Source organism: Phyllobates terribilis, unplaced genomic scaffold (assembly GCF_046119375.1).
Source record: "Phyllobates terribilis strain yellow unplaced genomic scaffold, ASM4611937v1 Scaffold_2__4_contigs__length_985480577, whole genome shotgun sequence".
Classification (NCBI taxonomy): Eukaryota; Metazoa; Chordata; class Amphibia; order Anura; family Dendrobatidae; genus Phyllobates; species Phyllobates terribilis.
Genome location: NW_027362762.1, coordinates 830809009 through 830829062, shown reverse-complemented (window position 1 = coordinate 830829062; position 20054 = coordinate 830809009). Strand labels below are relative to the sequence as shown.

Genomic DNA, 20054 nt, shown 5'->3' with positions numbered 1-20054 from the left:
GCTGTGCTCTTGTCTCAGTCATTCATTTGTGACCTTCTCTGATAACATTGCCTCTGTGCTCTGAAAACTTGCAAATATGATTTTATTCAGTTAGCCAATAAAGGTATCACCACTATCACATATTTTTACTACCTGCTTATTATGTGTAAGTGAACACTTTACAGAATAACCACTAGGTGGTGCTAGTTTTGTGCAGCGCTGATATATGTCACAGCCCCCTTTTCAATGACTGTAACAAACGTTACCAAATTTAAAGGACTTTAGTTCAGAGAATGCTTTGAGCAACCAGTTCCTGCCTTCTCAGATCAGCTCTGCACATCCTTACAGTCTGTGCATGATAAAGTCTCCGATTGCTTTCTTATATTGGAATTATTTCCCCATTCATGAAAATGAGATTTCCTCTTGTACTGCTCTGGTCTTCCAGTTTGTTGGGATTTACCTGTGGAACTGGATTTTTGTATCAGTTCCCAGCATCCGCTCTGCAGCACAACTACCCTGATCAAAACTCAGCATCCGCAAGTGCAAGTTACTCAAGTCGCAGGTAAGTGTCCAAACCGATATTGATACCTCTACGGAAGTCGTCATGCTGCACCAGAAATATCTACAGCACTTCTTTAACATTTTTAGGAAATTACATTTGCACACAACTACTTTAATAGGAAAAATTTCATATATCGTAATTAGACTAAACAAAAAAAAATCTTGTTTTGAAGTTAAATGTATTAATAACAAATGCTAAAAAATGACATTTCATTTTATAGTATATAATGTGTGATGTGCTGCTAAAAGAAATGTTGTGAAGATATGTGATAATCATATTGTATTATTTCACTCATTCTGTATTTATGGCATGTTTAAAGGGGCTCTCTAGTTCAATAAGTAAGATCTTTTTTAGACCTGAAGATATACAATTATTGCGGATCGTGACATTGGGAGCTCAAGGCTGGCTGCCTGAGGATAAGCTTATATATTTCATCCATGCAGGGGCTGACTAAGCATTTGGGCAATAAAGACCTAGAAGAAGAACCCACTGCCCTTGGTCAAGTTAGCGCTAACCTTAAGGCTATGTTCCCATGATGAGTTTTTGATGAGTTTTTTATGCTGCGTATTTAAAAAAAATGCAAGTAACGTATTTTACTTAATATGTGCAGAAATGATGCAGAAAATCAAAAACTCACTAAAAGGTCATCGTGGGAATGTAGTCTAAAGATTAAGTGCAGGGTCTGGAAAGAAATGCAGGTGATAAGTGCTGCTCATATCCATTTTATTAACCTCTTTCTGTTGTATTATTGCTATATTGATTGGTAAGGAGCCCTGATGTTTATTGCCCTTGGGCCCAGATCATTTTAGGCGTGCCCTTGTATGCCATCAGTATGGGGTAATACTATGTAAACCGGCATGGCTTTGTGTCGCCCAATATTAACAGAAGTTGCATTAAAGATTATATTCAGATTTCTTTGACATTATACATTAAAAAAAATGCAAAAACTGCAAGAATGTCTGCACTTGTATAAATCACTGTGCGGAATATTGAGAACATAACAGGTATGTATTCACATTAGTGCAAGTGGGACAAAACAAATCAGCCACTTTACTTTCCAAAGTTAGAAAAATTTGGATATTGGCTGCAAATTATTCCACATTTTACCATGTACAAAAATACACATAATCCCATGTTGCAGGAAGCAGATTTTCCTGCAGCTTTCCATATAACGATAAATTCAGATTCTATGCTGATCCAAATTAATGAGCAGAAAATACGCACAATGAACCCATATGAACTTCACTGTCCTGAAAGCACTGAAACGAGAAAGCAGCGGTCAGCATCTGGTGCACAACAGTTCTCCCTCTGGCCTCTAGAGGGGAGTCTTGTCGCGGGATGAACACTGCGTTCTATTTCTCCCTAATGTGTGGGTCTGCGACCTGTTCTTAATTTTGTGGGGTCTGTGACATTGTTTATCACTTTAAACATATTTAGAAGTTTTACAACTTCATGTAAAAAGTTTAATTCACTTACTAGACCATAGTAGATTATTGTAGTCACAGCCGCTGTCAGGACAGAGAGTTTATACTTAGATAACTTGTACTTAGATAACTTGCGAGGCTTCGTTCACGTGTTCTTAATAACTTTACTATGGCATGAATTTACAGTGTGTTTAGACACATCGTAAAATTATCTCAACCCAGCATCCAGTAATCCTAAATACTAAGTAACCCTGCACATTTTCCACAGATATATAATATCATATGGGATTCACAAGACCAGAAACTAAGGATTGAAACAAAGTAATAATCATTACAGAAATGCCTCTAATTAATAAATAGGTTTATATTGTAATATTTTATGTAAACATTTTGGGTTCACATCACACCTCTCAGCATATGTCTCCCAGGGTATGGAAAGCCTTGATATATGCTACTGTATATCATATGGTAGAGTTGCGTAAGTTTCCCATAGGTTCCCAATAGAAGAAATATTTCATGTGCAGTCTACATTTCTTACACAAAAAAGAATGTATCAACTACATTATTCAGTACAGCTGAAATAAAGGTATGATAATGAATATTATGGGAATGTATGACGAAGGACACTATGGGACCCTACCAATGAGTGTATCACATGCACAGGAAAGGTTTCCATCAAACATGCCAAAAGTAAGCCAAAACATTATAGGAACACAGCCTTATTTTGGGTTATTTATCTACCTTTTCATGGAAGTTTTATATTATTTTCTATGCACATCCTTTAATCCAAAGCATTGGAATACCTAATACCTATATAGTCTCATTGAAGCCAGAATAAACATAGCCACTTAAACACCATGGCTGCCGTCCTGGAAATGTCTGCAGAAAGCAGGATCAATGGTTTTATGAATGGAGAGAGTAAAGGGTTGACACTGTCACAGTCCACCTGCTGCCTCCATTCATAAAGTAAAGCAATGTAAGCCGCACATCCATGTCATGTAATATGCAGCAGTGGTGAATTTTTATTTCTCCGGCACTACTGGTACTGGTACTTATGTCACTACTACTAATAAAGGGAGCAATTTCAATCAATGAAACAGTTAACTTGGCATTAAAGGTGACGGCCTTTTTTTAGTTATATTTTCCTAAGGTAAGTATTAAACCTTTAAAGGAGTTGTCCAGTCTTAAGCTACAAGTCTGCAGTTGCTCTATGTGACTGCAGACTTGTGAATCCTTACATCGCGCTCACTGCGTGCTTTGGGCTATGTGCCCACGATGCAGAAATGCTCCGGATTTTTCCTGAGCATTTCTGCATCTCCCTGGCAGAAAAAATGCATGCGGATTGTACATGCGGATTGTACATGCGGATTGTACATGCGGATTGTACATGCGGATTTTACATGCGTTTTCCTGCCAGGGACATGCGGATGTGAAGCGTTCTTCACATGCATTTCCGCATGCGGGTTGTCAAGCGCTTTCCAAGCGATTTTAGCATCACTTGGAAAGTGCTTGACAACTTGATCACACTATATAAATCCATGCAACCGGCATGGATTTATATAGTGTGACCGTAAAAGAATGGTAAAAAATCAAAAATAAATATACTTACTTTCCGATGACCCCCAGTGTCTTTATCCGTTGCGTCTGGTCTCCCCGGTGTCTCGTGGTTGTGTAAAAGGACCTGCCATGACGTCATTTAGTCATGTGACGGGTCACACGACTGCCGACATCACATGACTAAATGACGTCATGGCAGGTCCTTTTAGACCATCGCGAGCTGCCGAGGAGACCGGACGCATTGGATAAGGAGACCGGGGGCATCAGAAGGTGAGTATAATATTTATTTTTTATTTTAAATTCTTTCTTTTTACAGGTACTATGGTACCCGGGTCTGGAGGAAAGTCTCCTCTTCTCCAGACCCGGGTACCATCCGCACATTGAATCGCTTAATATCCGCATGTGCACATGTAGTCATGCAGATATTATGCAATTCAATGCAAGTCAATGGCGGCAATGACGCTGCGTGTCCGCAAAATAATTGGTAGTGCTGTGGATTTTTCCGCAATGATAACCCGCAGCGGAAATTTCCGCAGCACGTGCACAGCACATGCGGATTATCATTGGGGAACATGACAGACATTCTACCAAGCGTTTTTTAAGCGTTTCTGAAGCGGAATTGTCGTCGCGGAAACGCTTAAAAAACGCATAGTGGGCACACAGCCTAATGATTGAAGGAAGTGATCCAGCTCACCTTTGCATATAAGTGCTGTGATCCGGAGCACGGACCGCGTATCCGCCTGTACGCCACAATGCCTTCAGATCACTTCATTTTAACGAACAATTAGCATTAACAAATATGATAGATTTACAACTTGAAAGTTCAAACAATAGTAATTAACATTTCTAACCCACACTTTTATCCAGTCTGGGCAAGAAATGAAGTCATGGACCATTTTTCAAAATAAAATGGAGTATGATCTCAATGCATTGTCACAAACTTTATCTAATGAAGAATCTAACCAAAAGTAATCTAAGTGCAAAGAGCTCTCCAGGAATTAAAAAATAATCATAATATCATCATCAAAAGGTTTGATAAAGGTGGATCAGTGGTGGTTATGACCACCGGTATTTATATTCAATGGATCACTGATCTACTATCTGATTCTACCATTTACCAACCTCTTGATAAAAACCCCACCACTTCCTTTCCATAAATCCATATATAAACTCATTGATCAAGGGGAAGGGACTGCACTTAATATCTTTGATAAAAACGAAGCAGAGTATTTGAAAATCATTAATCCCACCATTCCCTTCCTATACGTCTTACCTAAAACGCACAAAGAAACTTATCCCCTCCCATGCGACTATAGTGTCTGGTATAGGTTCCCTGGGTTAAAAATTAGGGGAGTGGTTAGATGGTCTCCTTCAACGTTTGGTCCATAGAACACCTGGTTATTTAAAAGACACTTGTGATGTCTTAGAAGCACTTAAAAACTTCCACTGGTCTAGTAGGTTCACTTGGTTAGGATGTGATGTCACATCTCTCTGCACATCCATTCCCCTCAAAGAAGCGCTATACACCTTAAGGTTTCACTTAAACAAATATAGTGAATTTTCAATAACCCTACAAAACTATACTATGGAAACTGTATCCCTTCTCATTAGCAATAACTATTTTTGCTTTGATGACAAATTCTATCTACAAATTATGGGAGTTTCTATGTGGGACAAATACTCCCCATCTCTAGCCAATTTGGTTATGAGCTGGTGGGAGGAGTCCTACATCTATACTGTAGAGAATCCTTGTGCGAATGACATCTGGTGGTATGGCAGGTACATAGATGATTTACTCATTATATGGCAATCTGATATACCTACCGTAGAGTCATTTATTAACTATATCAACCGCAACTCATTTAATTTACATTTTACATTCAATCACCAGAACTCATCCAATTGAATTGTTACACCTAAAACTCTCCGGCACAATAAATGTCCTTATAATCACTGCTACCTTTAGAAAAGGTACACGCTAGGAGCCTGCACACAAAACATACAATACAGGCCATACCTGTGGGAGAATTAAGCCGACCTAATTGCAACACTGGACCAGCTTATACCAATGAGGTCCAACAAATAGAAAAAAGGCTCCGTCGTAGAGGATACCAAATATGGACACTAAACAGAGCAACAAAAATTGTGTGGAACAAAAATAAAAATAATAACAAAAATACGAAGCTATCAAACAATAAAGAAATAAAGGCTACACATAATGCAGCTCCACTCACAATGGTATTACAATAAAGCAATCAGTTTTAAAAAATAAGGAACATTTTTTATAAAATTCTTAGCATATTGGAAGAAGATGAAAACATAGCTAAAGTCATGAATAAAAAATTTTGAATAGTTTCAAAAGGGCTCCCTCTCTTGGAAATATTCTATCTCCCAGTTTTTTGGACATAATAAAAACCACTAACAATAATTGGTTACAAACAAAAGAATTTAACAAATGCAGCTAATATTCCTGGAGCGCTGCGGAGATCACTTTTCAATACAAGTCAGTGACAGCCTCGTTCTGTCTCTTTTATAAATGTATTGAGAGCGTGTGATGTAGCTTCTGACTTCAGGCCATTCAGAAGCTACTGTCACAAGATGGCGCGGGGGGACTGGAGCGGAACTTAAAAAACTATGAAGATACTGGAGGGTGAGTATACGACTGGGGGCAGAGAGCTTAGATTTAAAGCGCCACTCCAGCGCTGAAAAAAAAAATGCTGGAGTTGTTCTTTAACTGTAATTCCATCTATGTAATTTATATTATCAAATGCATTACATGCAAATTGAAATACACATGTTGCACCACTAGACAGTTAGAAACTCGATTTCGTGAACATTTGTATGATATTGAGCATAGTTCAGTCTTAGAACCATGTCAGAGGCATCCAAACATTTTATTAATTGTGACAAAAATAATGTATCATCATTAAAAATCTAAGCCATAGAACACATTAAAAAAAATAAAAAAGGAGGAGACGTGGAATGGATCCTGAAACATACAGAAGCATGATGAATCTTTAAACTAAAATGGGGCTGAAGGACTAATTTATAGATCTGAAGCTTCTGTCACCCCAGCTCTATTCTCTGCCCAGTGCCACTTCCTACTGCTTGACTGACAGCCTCTATGCTGTGTGACTTCAAGCAAAGGAGCCATCAGTCAAGCAGGAGGAGGCATCGCTGGATGAGAGAATAGAGCTGGAGTGACAGAAGCTTCAGATCTACAGTCTCATTTGCATATCAATTCAAACACTGATTTCTCTGTAACAGAGGAACGAACTGGCCAGGGTATTGCTGGACTTTTCTTTGAAAGAGCTACATGCACTTATAAATAGTTTGAGGGGTAAAATACAGCTGACAGATTCCCTTTAATACTGTCTAGTCTAGTTTACACCCCATATTGGTTTGGTTTCTTTGTGCTAGAAATGTGGGCAACAATTTCGACTCTTTTTTGGCATAGTGTAGATCATGCCTTTTTCCACACGGGCTCACTCCCCTATTCAGTGAAGCTGTGCCCCCTTCTCGGACTAGAAACCAAAAGGGTTTAAAACACATAATAAATATGGTACAAGTTATAAAGACTGTTTTTTTGGCACAAATTGTGCCACAATTTTGGCACATGTACAGTAGCTTGATAATCTTTCCCCTTTTTGGTTGAACTTTCGTGCTCTTTACTGGGGTTCTTCTCATCACCTATATCATATCATGTTGCAGCATTAACATATTTAATAAAGGTGACTGACAGCAAGTACAGTGTCCGCATTTACACTAGCAGTTTCTCTTGGGTCCTTCATGAATTCAGGTCCAGTCTCTTAAGTAATTGGAAACAGCACAGATTCTGAAGTAACCCGGAATGGGTTTAGAACATGTCCCTTCTGGAGATGCCATGAGGTGGAGTGCCATGATGCCATGAGTCTCTGGATTTCTTTAAACATCGCAGTGTCTGATAACAAAGCTATTCATAGTGTCCATATGCCAAGTGCTTTCTGCCGTTTGCTGACATGTGCACCTCTATATTTGCTACTTTACCTTCAGTCTCTGGCTCTCTGATCCACTTCAGGTACACGACTGATTTAGGGGCAATGTAAACTCCAGATCACTGGACACACAGGCTCCTCTGCTCTGGGGTACATTACAAAAGAATCTGAAGGTTGTTGCTGTCCACTCATCAGTCGAGCACTATCTGCTATCTCTCGCTCTGTATCTTCATCTGGTTCTCTTTGGAGCTGTGCACCATATTGTGGACTTCTTTACTTCAGGCTTGATCCACAACCAACACACAGCATCATGCCTTATGACAGACCGCCAATGACTTATAATTTGAAAATCTCTTCCCTGGGAACCCTTTTTTTCATGCTTTACTCTTTAGTACAGGTATACACCCTTATAATTTTACCTGGAAACCTTCAAGTCCTCCATCCTACAAACTGACTATCTACTTTGGATTCTGCCACCCCATCATCTCCATTTGACATTCTTTCTCTTCCTGGTATTGATTGCAATCCTCAAACAAATCACTCCTCTTCCCTCTACTAGTCCAGCCCAAGTCATAATGTTGACCCCCTACCTAGATCTTCAAACATCTTGTAGGCATTTTGTAGGTCATAAGATTTCTCAAGGTCTGTGTGACATGCAGAAGTAGAGCTGTTGCTTTAAAAGCATTCAGCAACTATTAGAAGTAACACAAGCACATGAGACAGGAAGTGCTGTGCTCCAGAAGCATCCAGCAACTAAAGGGGTTAACACAGTCACAGAAGAAGGGGAGTGTTTTAGCAGAGCCCCAGGGGAATTGCAGGGAAGTTGTTTACTGTCTGGCTGGAGCCAAAGAGAAAGGTGGTGTGTGTGTTCTGTATCTCACAGAAGAGGCCGTGTAGAGTTCCTGAACTAGCAGTGCAGAGTATTGTCAGGCATAAAGATAAGGACTGGAAGAAATGGTGTCACAGGGATCATCTCCCTCAGCAAACCCTCCCCTCTCCTCCATCTCACTGTGCTGTAAGGAATGCTGTGTTCACTAATGTGCCTTTGCATTAGAACTATGCGGCCCTGTACTACTGGGAAGACTGAACTGCTGTGTTGCTAAGGACACTGTACTGTTTGTCACTGGAGCCTGTTGCTCATAAGACTTAACCTGCACTGGCTGTGCGGCTTCTTATTAAATGCTACTGGTCTACCATTTATGAGGACTCTTGTCAAGTGTATCTGGTCAGCAAGTGAAACAACCTACAGTACAGACCAAAAGTTTGGACACACGTTCTCATTTAAAGATTTTTCTGTATTTTCATGACTACGAAAATTGTACATTCACACTGAAGGCATCAAAACTATGAATTAACACATGTGGAATTATATACTTAACAAAAAAGTGTGAAACAACTGAAAATATGTCTTATATTCTAGGTTCTTCAAAGTAGCCACCTTTTGCTTTGATGACTGCTTTGCACACTCTTGGCATTCTCTTGATGAGCTTCAAGAGGTAGTCACCGGAAATGGTTTTCACTTCACAGGTGTGCCCTATCAGGTTTAATAAGTGGTATTTCTTGCCTTATAAATGGGGTTGGGACCATCAGTTGTGTTGTGCAGAACTCTGGTGGATGCACAGCTGATAGTCCTACTGAATAGACTGTTAGAATTTGTATTATGGCAAGAAAAAAGCAGCTAAGTAAAGAAAAACGAGTGGCCATCATTACTTTAAGAAATGAAGGTCAGTCAGTCTGAAAAATTGGGAAAACGTTGAAAGTGTCCCCAAGTGCAGTTGCAAAAACAATCAAGCGCTACAAAGAAATTGGCTAACATGAGGACCGCCCCAGGAAAGGAAGACCAAGAGTCACCTCTGCTTCTGAGGATAAGTTTATCCAGGTCACCAGCCTCAGAAATCGCAGGTTAACAGCAGCTCAGATTAGAGACCAGGTCAATGCGACACAGAGTTCTAGTAGCAGACACATCTCTTCAACAACTGTTAAGAGCAGACTTTGTGCAGCAGGCCTTCATGGTAAAATAGCTGCTAGGAAACCACTGCTAAGGACAGGCAACAAGCAGAAGAAACTTGCTTGGGCTAAAGAACAAAAGGAATGGACATTAGACCAGTGGAAATCTGTGCTTTGGTCTGATGAGTCCAAATTTGAGATCTTTGGTTCCAACCACCGTGTCTTTGTGCGACGCAGAAAAGGTGAACGGATGGACTCTACATGCATGGTTCCCACCGTGAAGCATGGAGGAGGAGGTGTGATGGTGTGGGGGTGCTTTTCTGGTGACACTGTTGGGAATTTATTCAAAATTGAAGGCATATTGAACCAGCATGGCTACCACAGCATCTTGCAGCGGCATGCTATTCCATCCGGTTTGCGTTTAGTTGGACCATCATTTATTTTTCAACAGGAGAATGACCCCAAACACACCTCCAGGCTGTGTAAGGGCTATTTGACCAAGAGGGAGAGTGATGGGGTGCTACGCCAGATGACCTGGCTTCCACAGTCACCAGACCTGAACCAAATCGAGATGGTTTGGGGTGAGCTGGACCGCAGAGTGAAGGCAAAAGGGCCAACAAGTGCTAATCATCTCTGGGAACTCCTTCAAGATTGTTGGAAGACCATTTCCGGTGACTACCTCTTGAAGCTCATCAAGAGAATGCCAAGAGTGTGCAAAGCAGTCATCAAAGCAAAAGGTGGCTACTTTGAAGAACCTAGAATATAAGACATATTTTCAGTTGTTTCACACTTTTTTGTTAAGTATGTAATTCCACATGTGTTAATTCATAGTTTTGATGCCTTCAGTGTGAATGTACAATTTTCTTAGTCATGAAAATACATAAAAATCTTTAAATGAGAACGTGTGTCCAAACTTTTGGTCTGTACTGTATATTCAAATGCCTTAACCCTAGAACGCATACCTGGGGCCTCGCAGGCCTGCCCTGTTAATTGTTTTCTATTTTCTGCAAGATTACTTTAGCTAGAATTTTGAAACTCTAGGTATTCTTCAGGTATTTAGTTGTTTGTCATTTTTGTTTGAGTTATTCCATGTTATTTGCACACGGGCCTAAAAGGCCCCAGGTATGTGAAAGTGTAGATTTTTATGGTCATGCGTTCTAGGGTTAAGGAGTTATTTTCTTCGATCTTCAGGAGCACACCACTCACCCGCCTCCCAGCTTCCTGATTGCTGGAGAGGGGTGCACTGCAGAAATTTGACAGTTCGGAGCAGTGGCATTTCTGTTCTACTGGCACAAACGTTGCTTTCTCAGATGCTTCAGCTTTGCCTCTGCAACAATGCAAGGAGAGCACGGTCACTGAAGCTACCCGGATCGAGAGATCTAGCCAGATTCAGAGCAGTGCTTACAAGCTGTATAGTAAACAGTTAGCAAGCTCCCACTCCTTGCCTAGGAAACCGGCCACCTCTGATACAACAGACACAAGTCTAAATAAATGTAATGAGTTTAATACAAAAATGTATATTCAATTTCAAACAAAAGCAGTTTTAAAGACTGATTTTAGCTTGAAAGTAGGAAGTTTTCCTATCGCTGTACATTGGAGATATGAAATGGTCATATCTCATTATTTAGTTCTTAATTACCTCCCAACACATGGCTCAGCTCACTCCCCAAACACATTTGTTAAGTGCAACAAGAACTGCAAAAAGCAACATAGTAAGGGCGTGAAAGTGTAGATAGAAAAATAGCAACTGCCTGAACCGTCAAGGGACCAAACACAGCACATATGTTCTTATGTTGTGGCTGACTGGTTTAATTTATGGCGACATTTAGTCTCTGAAGTGTAAGTAGTTGTATGACGATGAGATCACAATATCAATGTCATTACCAGTTTCAAAATATTGGTCATGCTGGAAGGGACTGCTGTAGGTGTATGGGGGGAAGAAAATACTCAAAATGTTTTAGGCCTTATAGGTTTCCTATGGGAAGGGTAACCTAGAAGAAATGATGTCACATTTATGCTGCTGTCTGGGACATATCTAGGACTGTCAGATGGAAAGCTCTTCTGTACAGAACTGAAATATAGAAAAACCTTAATGAAGTAGGTGATTTTTGTGTTTTCTTGTTTTTATAACTTTGAGGCATTTGCTGGTTACCTAAATGTTTGTTTTGTCTCATACACGTTGGTGTTTCCTACACGCATCGCACTCCAGTCTTATATAAATGGAGTCATTACATAGAGCACAGGTGTGTTTTACTCAAACTACCCACTGAACTAGCTGTTGGGTAATCCATAAGCAGAAGACATCATGTGCGACTGTATTCGTGGAGTGTAAGACCTCGTTCACATGTCAGTGTTGCATGTACGTGCTCTATCCTTTTTTTCATGGACAGAACATGCATCTATTATCTATGGTCCGTTTTCTTCCGGCTGCACGGAGGATAAGGCAAATACAAGTTTATGGGTCTGTGAAAAGCACGTAAAGCACACGGATGGCATCAGTGTATAGTCTGTATGCTGTCCGTATTTAACATTGCAAAGGATAGGAGAAGCTTTGTCATTTCTTTATCCACTGACACAATGTTGGTAAAAACGGGCACACTGACCATACACTGATGAGACACTGATCCAAAACACTGATGACACCGGTACCACTTTTTGATGTGTGTTTAAACAAAGACTTGTGAATGAGGCCTAATAACAATTTCAGAGGAAGCAAATCAATCCCCCCCCCCCAAAAAAAAGACTAATTTCCTAAAAAGTATATAAGTGGTAAGTGTAACCTAAATTAATGTGCTTACTGGTAAGTTAGGCTCGGTCCATACTACTTTTGAGCATATGCTCAGGATCAGGGTTGACAACTGTCCAGAAATTCCAGGACAGTTCATAAAAATATGTCACCTTTTTGCCCTGTCCGTAAGAAAAATTTAAGGCATTCAGGATTTTTTTCAGGCAGAAGAAACTTATGTAAATTATGTTGACTGTAATTATCATCATTTTACAGTTTAGAGTGCATGCAACTGATGTTTTCATATCAGAATTATGGGCTGCAGACATATATCACTTGTAATCATAATGATTTATTATGGTTTTCCAACAAATACCACATCGCCCCCTGTATAGGAAAGGCAGTTAAATAAATGGGATGCAATGTGGCCTTCGTCTGGCCCAAAAGAACAAACTTTTGGCTTCCATCTATAGCAACATTACAGTATATGTCCGAAAAAGTTCCACATGTATTCTGTAGTCTGGGTGCACAGACACAGGTTGTACCCAGCCTTAGTTCAGGAGCAGAAAGATAAATGTTTGCAGGAAATTAGTAAAATAAGGTTCTACATGAAGAGTAAAGTAGGTTTAAGGCTCACAGAAAAAATAATGAAGGATAAAGGTAGGCAATAATGTAACAATTTCCGAAAATGGAACCTAATTGACAGGTCTCTCCCAATGTACACAAAAGGGAGAGACCTGTCAATCACATACGGAGGAGCTGCAGGCAACGCTGGACTAGTCTTTTTTCCAGCTATAATCCCCAACAAGATCTTCAAAGTGTATATCGTCTCTGAAACACCAAAGCAATTGTGCAGCCAGGCTTTGATTGATACTACCCACAGTTTGACCAGCATGAATCGCCTGACTGATTATCTTTAAAGAATGATTCTGCAAGGGAGTGTCAGCAGTTTTTTTTCCCAATAGTAATAGAAAAATGATAATAAAACTAATAAAGATAAAGCAAGTCCTCCATATAACAGCTCAAATAACAAATGGAGCTTCAAAACATATGTTATTGTTTGTGTTAATGGTTACAGACAAAGCCTGATACTGCAGTCAGGTTCCTTTCAATCTGCCTGCTACTTTTTGCTAAATCGTTTTTTCATTATAGATTGTGGAGCTTTTCACATGTCCATGTTTTTTTTTTGGCACACTTTGAGTCCGATTCATCAAGACCATCATTGTTCGCCGCGGTCTTGATGAGAAGATATGCTGGAGTCAGACGCTTCTGATTCATGAAGTTGTGCACGCCTCTTCACGAATCTGGAGCGTCTGACGAGTGGCATTTGTCTTCGTGCGCTACATCAGAAATCTCATGCCTATTAGGTACTGGAGTGAGATTTCGGGCGTAGGGGACGCCACAGCTCGTCATGAATTAGGCGATCTGTGACATCCCGCCCCTGCCGTGCCCCATCTCACACCAGCTTTGCCAATTTCGGCAAAGCTGGGAGGAACTGACGTGAAGATGAAAGAAGTCGTGCCTAAGTTTTGCATCTTTTCAAAGCTTTTACGCCGTGGCATGAAAGCTTTGATAAATCAGGCCCTTTGTGTCCACAAAAAGATCTACTTGTGAATTTGTGATTCTAGTCATGGAGCCAAAGCACCCAAGTCTACGAGTCAATCACTAAGAGCACACGGATGTTAGCTCTGTACAATCCGTGTACAATCCATGTGCTGTCCAAGAATAGTATTGTAATGGTATTACAAACTTCGCATTTTGGGTGTGGGGAAGAAGGGGCATACAAGAAAATCACTGATGGTACAAACTGACATACTGACCAAAAATTGGTGGAAATTGGTCTGTTTTTTTCATGTATGTGAATGAGGCCAGAGTGCTAAAATAAAACATCAGTCCAGAAAAGAATTTTGTCGATTTCATGTGAATGATACCTAAGTATTGTACAGCCTATTTTTATCTTGTGCTTCAGTTCCACGTCATTGTTAGGATCTCTGCTTGCTGTTAATAATTATCAATAGGTTTTTGTTTTCACCACTTTACATCTATGTTGGTAGAGAGACCTGCTGGAGGACAGGTGCATGCTCAGGTTTTTTTTAGATTCTGGGTTAATGCTGGTACTTAAAGATCCATCACATCTGGCGATCCAGATGTTCTTTCGCTCTGATTTACCCTTTTCAGTCACATGTTATAAAATACCTAGTTTGGATTCTAAGAAGTAGAGAATAATGAAAAATCCCAATAAAGTTAAGGAGAAGAGATTTCCCAAAAGATCCAGAAGTTGTTCGGGAACCAGGGGGCAAAAAAAGGAACAGAGAAAGACGTTAGGAAGAAAAGAGAAATGCAGATGTGAAGTCTCCTTTTATCCCTCCTCCTTGGGGTTCACTTTTTACCATGCATGATTATTACAAACACACAGGTTCGCATTTTCTTCATGGAAACAGAATAATTATGAGGCTTTATGTATTGTGAATTTCTTGTAAATTATCTAGTGCCAACATACTCTGCAACACTGTACATATATTGTATTGTTTTCTATTGTCTTAACTCTATATTTCACACACGTTATGGAAGACTTTATATGAAATGTGGTAGGAAGCTAGAGGAACACCAGACAAGGGGAGAAACTCGTACTACACACAGGTATAACCCCTTGTAAGCTTCAAACTCAAGATCCCAGTGCGACTAGTGGACATTGGTTCCCAGTAATTGGCTTTACTCATTACCTCTAGGTAATCACTAGAGATGAGCGAACCCGAACTGTAAAGTTCAGGATTCATACCGGACACCAAGTGTCTGGTGCAGAACTCTGAACACGGACTTCTCCCGGAAGTCCATTTTACAGTTTGGGAGTGAAAGAAAGAGATAGAGAGAATTTCCCAGCTCCAAAGTTCAGTTTCCATTGATTTCTATGAGGTTCAGGTTCATGTTCGGGTACAGTTGTGGTACCCGGACCAAACTTTGGACTAAAGTTTGGATGGACACTACGAACCTAAACTTCCATGGGTCCGCTCATCCCTAGTAATCACCTATTAATAATCTATTTACTGAGTGATTCATTTTAAAATTCTCTATTGTAGTTAATATGACTTCCTCTATAAAATAGGAATTTCATTAAGAAATGTAACATTTGCTGCTCATTTCTTGAAGAATTGGCATTTACGATGGAAAAATCTGCCACTGTATATACCAAATGTATAGTCCCTACGTGTGCAACATTATATACGCAGAATATGTCAATTATTGACTCTCATTGTAAAAAAAAAGTATATGTCACAGTATAAGGGCAGCATGGTGGCTCAGTGGTTAGCACTGCAGCCTTGCAGCGCTGGAGTCCTGGGTTTAAATCCCACCAAGGACAACATCTGCAAGGAGTTTGTATGTTCTCTCTGTATTTGCATGGGTTTCCTCCAGGTTCTCCTGTTTCCTCCTACACTCCAAAGACATACTGATAGGGGATCTAGATTGTGAGCCCCAATGGGGACAGCGATGATAATGTATGTAAAGGGCTGCAGAATATGTTGGTGCTATATAAAAATAAAGATTATTATTATATGTTTTCTTGCAAGATCACCATAGAATAAAAAATAAAGTCAATAGAGATGAGCCATTAAGCTCGCATTACCTTGGTATGGCACTGATACACTGCGGTAGCTGGACCAGAGCAGTGCAAACTTCTTCGGCCAGCACTCAAATGCCGATATCCTAGATGCCTTTTGTGATTGCTAGGTGCCCACAACATTAATACATCATGGCCTTGCCCCAAAATGACATACCGTTTGTCGCAAAGGCCTAGTAATTACGAGAGGCACCTAGAATGCCGGCATTCGAGTGCTTGCCGTGAAAGTTTAGACTGCCCTGATCCGGCTGCCATGGAGTACCAATGTGAAAGCCAGATCAGAGTAGTGCAAACCTTTTTGAGCATCTTTCGTACTAATCAACTATCCTTTTACTGTAAAATTGACACATACCTCATGAACGAATGCTTTGGTGGCATACATTAGATCCACCGAACACTATGTATTCGGCTTATTCAGTATGTTCTAAAAGTTTTAGGTCAAATGTCTACCATAAAAGGGAGGCAAGTATAGCCTAGTTTCCATTTACTCTTTGCTTCTAAACATATTTGCAATAAGTGAACGACGTTTTGAAATATCTGTAGAGTGTCTATATGATCCATTGGGGTTCCTTGTGTCAGAGCCTAATCTACAGCACACATGTTATGGTATACGCATGTAGTCTTCAGAGAGGCAGGGAATTGTGACTTAAACCCCAGAAGGAAGAAGTTATAATGAACTGTGTGAACCAAATTAGCATTCTTTGCTGTGTGTTTCATTGGCAATGCGTACCGTCCGCACAATCACTAATAGCAGCACATAAATCTTATATGACAAGTGAACAGACCTGCACATCTGTAAGTGCACACATCTGTATTGTTTATGTCATTTACAAGGAGTGCTGTGGGAAGCATTTGTCAAACAGAAATATAACACTTCTGTATAAGAGTGACAGCTGTGGTCACATAGCGGTGACCTTATTATTTGGTCACTGAGTCTAAATGCTTTGCTGAAAAGTCGGCTCTGTGTCGGGCAGGATTAGGAAATGACTCAATTTACTTTTTTTTCAGCTAATGCTATTAGGGATACATGCTGCTTGTAAAACATGGGATCGTAGGCCCTATACATACCCTTAATACTAAACAGACGGTAAAAATGACGAGAGACATAGGTTGGCATGAAATTGACGCGCCCCTGGGCCTGTGTCGCGCAGCGTTGCGCACGCGGGAGCTTACCCGGAGCCGGATCTGTTGAGGGTTGTAGTCTCGTGGCGGTGATCCGGTCCGTGCCCAGGGAGTCAGACTAAGTGGCGCTGTATCAGCGGTAGATGTTGGACGACTATGCCACCCGTTGAGTACAGCTAAGGAGCTGCTGCTGCAGGGCAGACCGCTGAGGCCGGTGGTAGGATTGTGCAGCGTGATAGTATAACCCCCAACGGGAGGGGTATGGCCTCAGGGCAGCCGACGTGGATGATGGGGGTAGCAGGAACCACTCGGAGACGGTACGGTGTAGTTCAGGGTCTTTACTGGTGACAAAGATAGACCCTCCCGGAGTACTGGCTAGCGATTGGGGCCTGGTCAGTCCTTGAGCAGATGGGATCTCCCCTGGCCAGGCGGAGTTGTAGGCCTCCCAAACTAACGATACTCTTCTGGCTACCTTGCTAGAGGCGGGTATAAGTAGCCCACGTCCCTGAGTGTACCGTGTGGTGCTCACCCATATGGCCGGTGACTCAGGGCCTTCTTAGTAGCTTCCGCTCCACGACGGCGGTGCTGGTCCCACGCGTGTGACCGTGCCTTCGGGTTTCTGGGCCAGAGGACCTGCAATCCCCTGCCGGTCAGTTTCTGCTGCTGGATAGGAGTTAGTCCCCACAGCCTCGGACTCCGGGTCCGGTGATAACTTCTCAGTCAGGGCGAGCTCTGCAGCTGCCAGCCCCTGACTCCTTGTAACACTGCTCCCACAGAGCTCCTGTTGTTTCTTCCTATGCTGCTTCTCTTCTCTACTTCTTCTCTACTCTACTCACTAACCCTGCCTCAGCCCTAGGTTTATATAGGGGAAGTTCTTCCCCTCCCAGGACTGGGCAGGAGGTGTGGCATGCATAGGATTCCTGACCAAGAGACCTCCCACCTGCTCTCAGACGTAATATCTCTATCACTGTGGCAACCAGACCCCTGGGGTGTCACATTCCCCCCTAGTGAAATTTAGTACTCCGGGACTAAACACATTTTTGTAAAACATAACAAGTAAAAACAGAAACAGTACAATAAAGAAAGACATTAGGATGGTCACGGCATGTCCGCAACCGGGTGCAGTCTTTGAAGAAAACAAAGGTGTCCATTTCACCAAAACAGGGAGACGTAACCAGGTAGGGGTCTGTCCTGCCCCGAGTCCTTAACAGTCTTTTAGTCCATCCTGGGTTACGCTCCAACTAATTGTACAAGGATTCCCGGTAAATCCACCAAGGACTCCTAAAAATAACTAGAAACACATAATTATTTACAAGTAACAGACAGGTGACCACAAATAAAACAATTTAAACACTTCAAATCCTCCAACGTGCGGGTAACTGGCCTCTAGTGGCCCTAGTGGACCTACGGAGCTGACTGTCTAGCCCTGAACTACAGGGTGTAGGAGCTGTCAAGGGTAAACTGGGCAGCTGTCTACCGGCTCTTTGGCTCACTAGGGGTACGGCAGGCTCACTATAAGCAGAGGGTTGATCCTCCTGTTCTGCTTGTGTGGAGTCTTCTGCCTCCTGGATCGGCTGTTCTTCCAGCTCTACCTGTTGCTCCGTAGGTGCTTGGGATGCTGGTTGGAGGAAGGTGAGTACGGGTACCACAACTGCGCCATTGACTTGAGTCCAAGACCGAGGGAAGTCTCCGAGCACAGTACTAACCATGTCTTCCCTTTCCTCTACGGGTCGAGGGTCTTCTTGTTCCTCTTCAGGGTTCCTCAGCTGTTCGGGACACTTCTTCAGGTGATCCCGGGATACAATGGTTGTGGTTTCCCCTCCGTCTTTACTGATGGTACAGACCTTTGGGTTGTCGTGGCTTGAGGGCAGTACGATGTACGGGTTCTTCTCCCACTGGTCGTCCAACTTGTGGAGCCGCCTTTTCCTCTTCAAGACCTGCTCTCCGGGTACCAGGGGAACAGCGGGAGCATACTGGTTGTAAGTTTTCTCTTGTCTTTCCCTAGCTTGACAGAGACTTCGCTCCACGCTCTCCTGTACTTTCCGGTACTGCTGCTGCCTCTCTGTGTCCCAGTCTGCTTCTGGTGAAGTGTCCTCGGGTGTCAGGACTCCCATCTCCAGGTCAACAGGTAGCTTACCAGGTCTTGCCCTCATCAGGTAAGCCGGGGTACAGTTGGTGGAACCTACCGGGATGTGGTTGTATAGGTCCACCAGATCGGGCAGCTTCTCAGGCCACAGACTGCGTTCTTCCAGGGGCAACGTTTTCAGAAGATCCATTACCACCTGGTTCATTTTCTCACAAAGTCCATTAGTTTGCGGATGATAGGGTGTCGTCCTTATCTTCCGGCAGCCATACAGATTGCAGAATTCCTGGAAGACCTCCGCTTCAAAGGCAGGTCCCTGGTCCGTCAGCACTTGGTCCGGGTACCCGTGTGGATGGCAGAAGTGCTGCTGGAAGGCTCTAGCTGCTGTTCGAGCTGTTAAGTCCTTGACGGGGACGACAACCAAGAACCGGGAGTAGTGATCCACGATGGTTAGTGCGTAAACGTAGCCACTTCTGCTTGGGGTCAGTTTTACATGATCCAAGGCTACCAGTTCCAACGGCTGCCGGGTGACGATGGACTGCAGGGGAGTCTTCTGGCTGGCACGGTCCTTCCTTCTTAGGTTGCACGGGCCACAGTCTCTGCACCACCTCTCGATGGTTCCCCTCATGCCTACCCAGTGGAACCGCCCGCGCAGCAGGAACTCCAGCTTCTTCCATCCGAAGTGTCCAGCCCCGTCGTGGTATGCCTCCATCACCATGACTGCGTCTCTCCGTGGCACCACTACTTGCCAGATTAGTTCATGCGTCCGGGAGTTAACCATTCTGCGGCACAACTTCCCCTTGTAAAGGAACAGTCGACTCTTCTCAGCCCACAGTTGTTTGGCTTCCTCCGGAGCGTCTGGGTCAAGGCGAGCCTCTGGCCGAGTCAGCATCTCCTTCACCAGTCGGACGGCAGGGTCACTGTCTTGCGTTTCCTCCCAGTTGTAGTGAGGCAAGGGGTTAAACGTAGCGGCTTGCTTACTCCTTACCCGATGGGAATACTGGATAGTCCCATGACGGTGGAACGCGGGGAGTTCGACTTCTTCCAGCCCCTCTGGATCTTCTC

The 20054-nt window shown here is 42.4% G+C and overlaps 1 protein-coding gene across 3 annotated transcripts in view; it reads left to right on the top strand.

Annotated features, from left to right (window-relative positions):
* Positions 1–256: 256 nt before the first annotated feature.
* Positions 257–20054, top strand: part of COL26A1 (collagen type XXVI alpha 1 chain) — a 757193-nt gene continuing 737395 nt past the window's right edge. For all 3 annotated transcript variants that reach the window (XM_073667773.1, XM_073667772.1, XM_073667771.1), the window contains exon 1: positions 257–541. In XM_073667773.1, coding sequence (XP_073523874.1) covers positions 384–541 — 158 coding nt within the window. In that variant the 5' untranslated portion in view covers positions 257–383. The remainder of the gene's footprint in view (positions 542–20054) is intronic.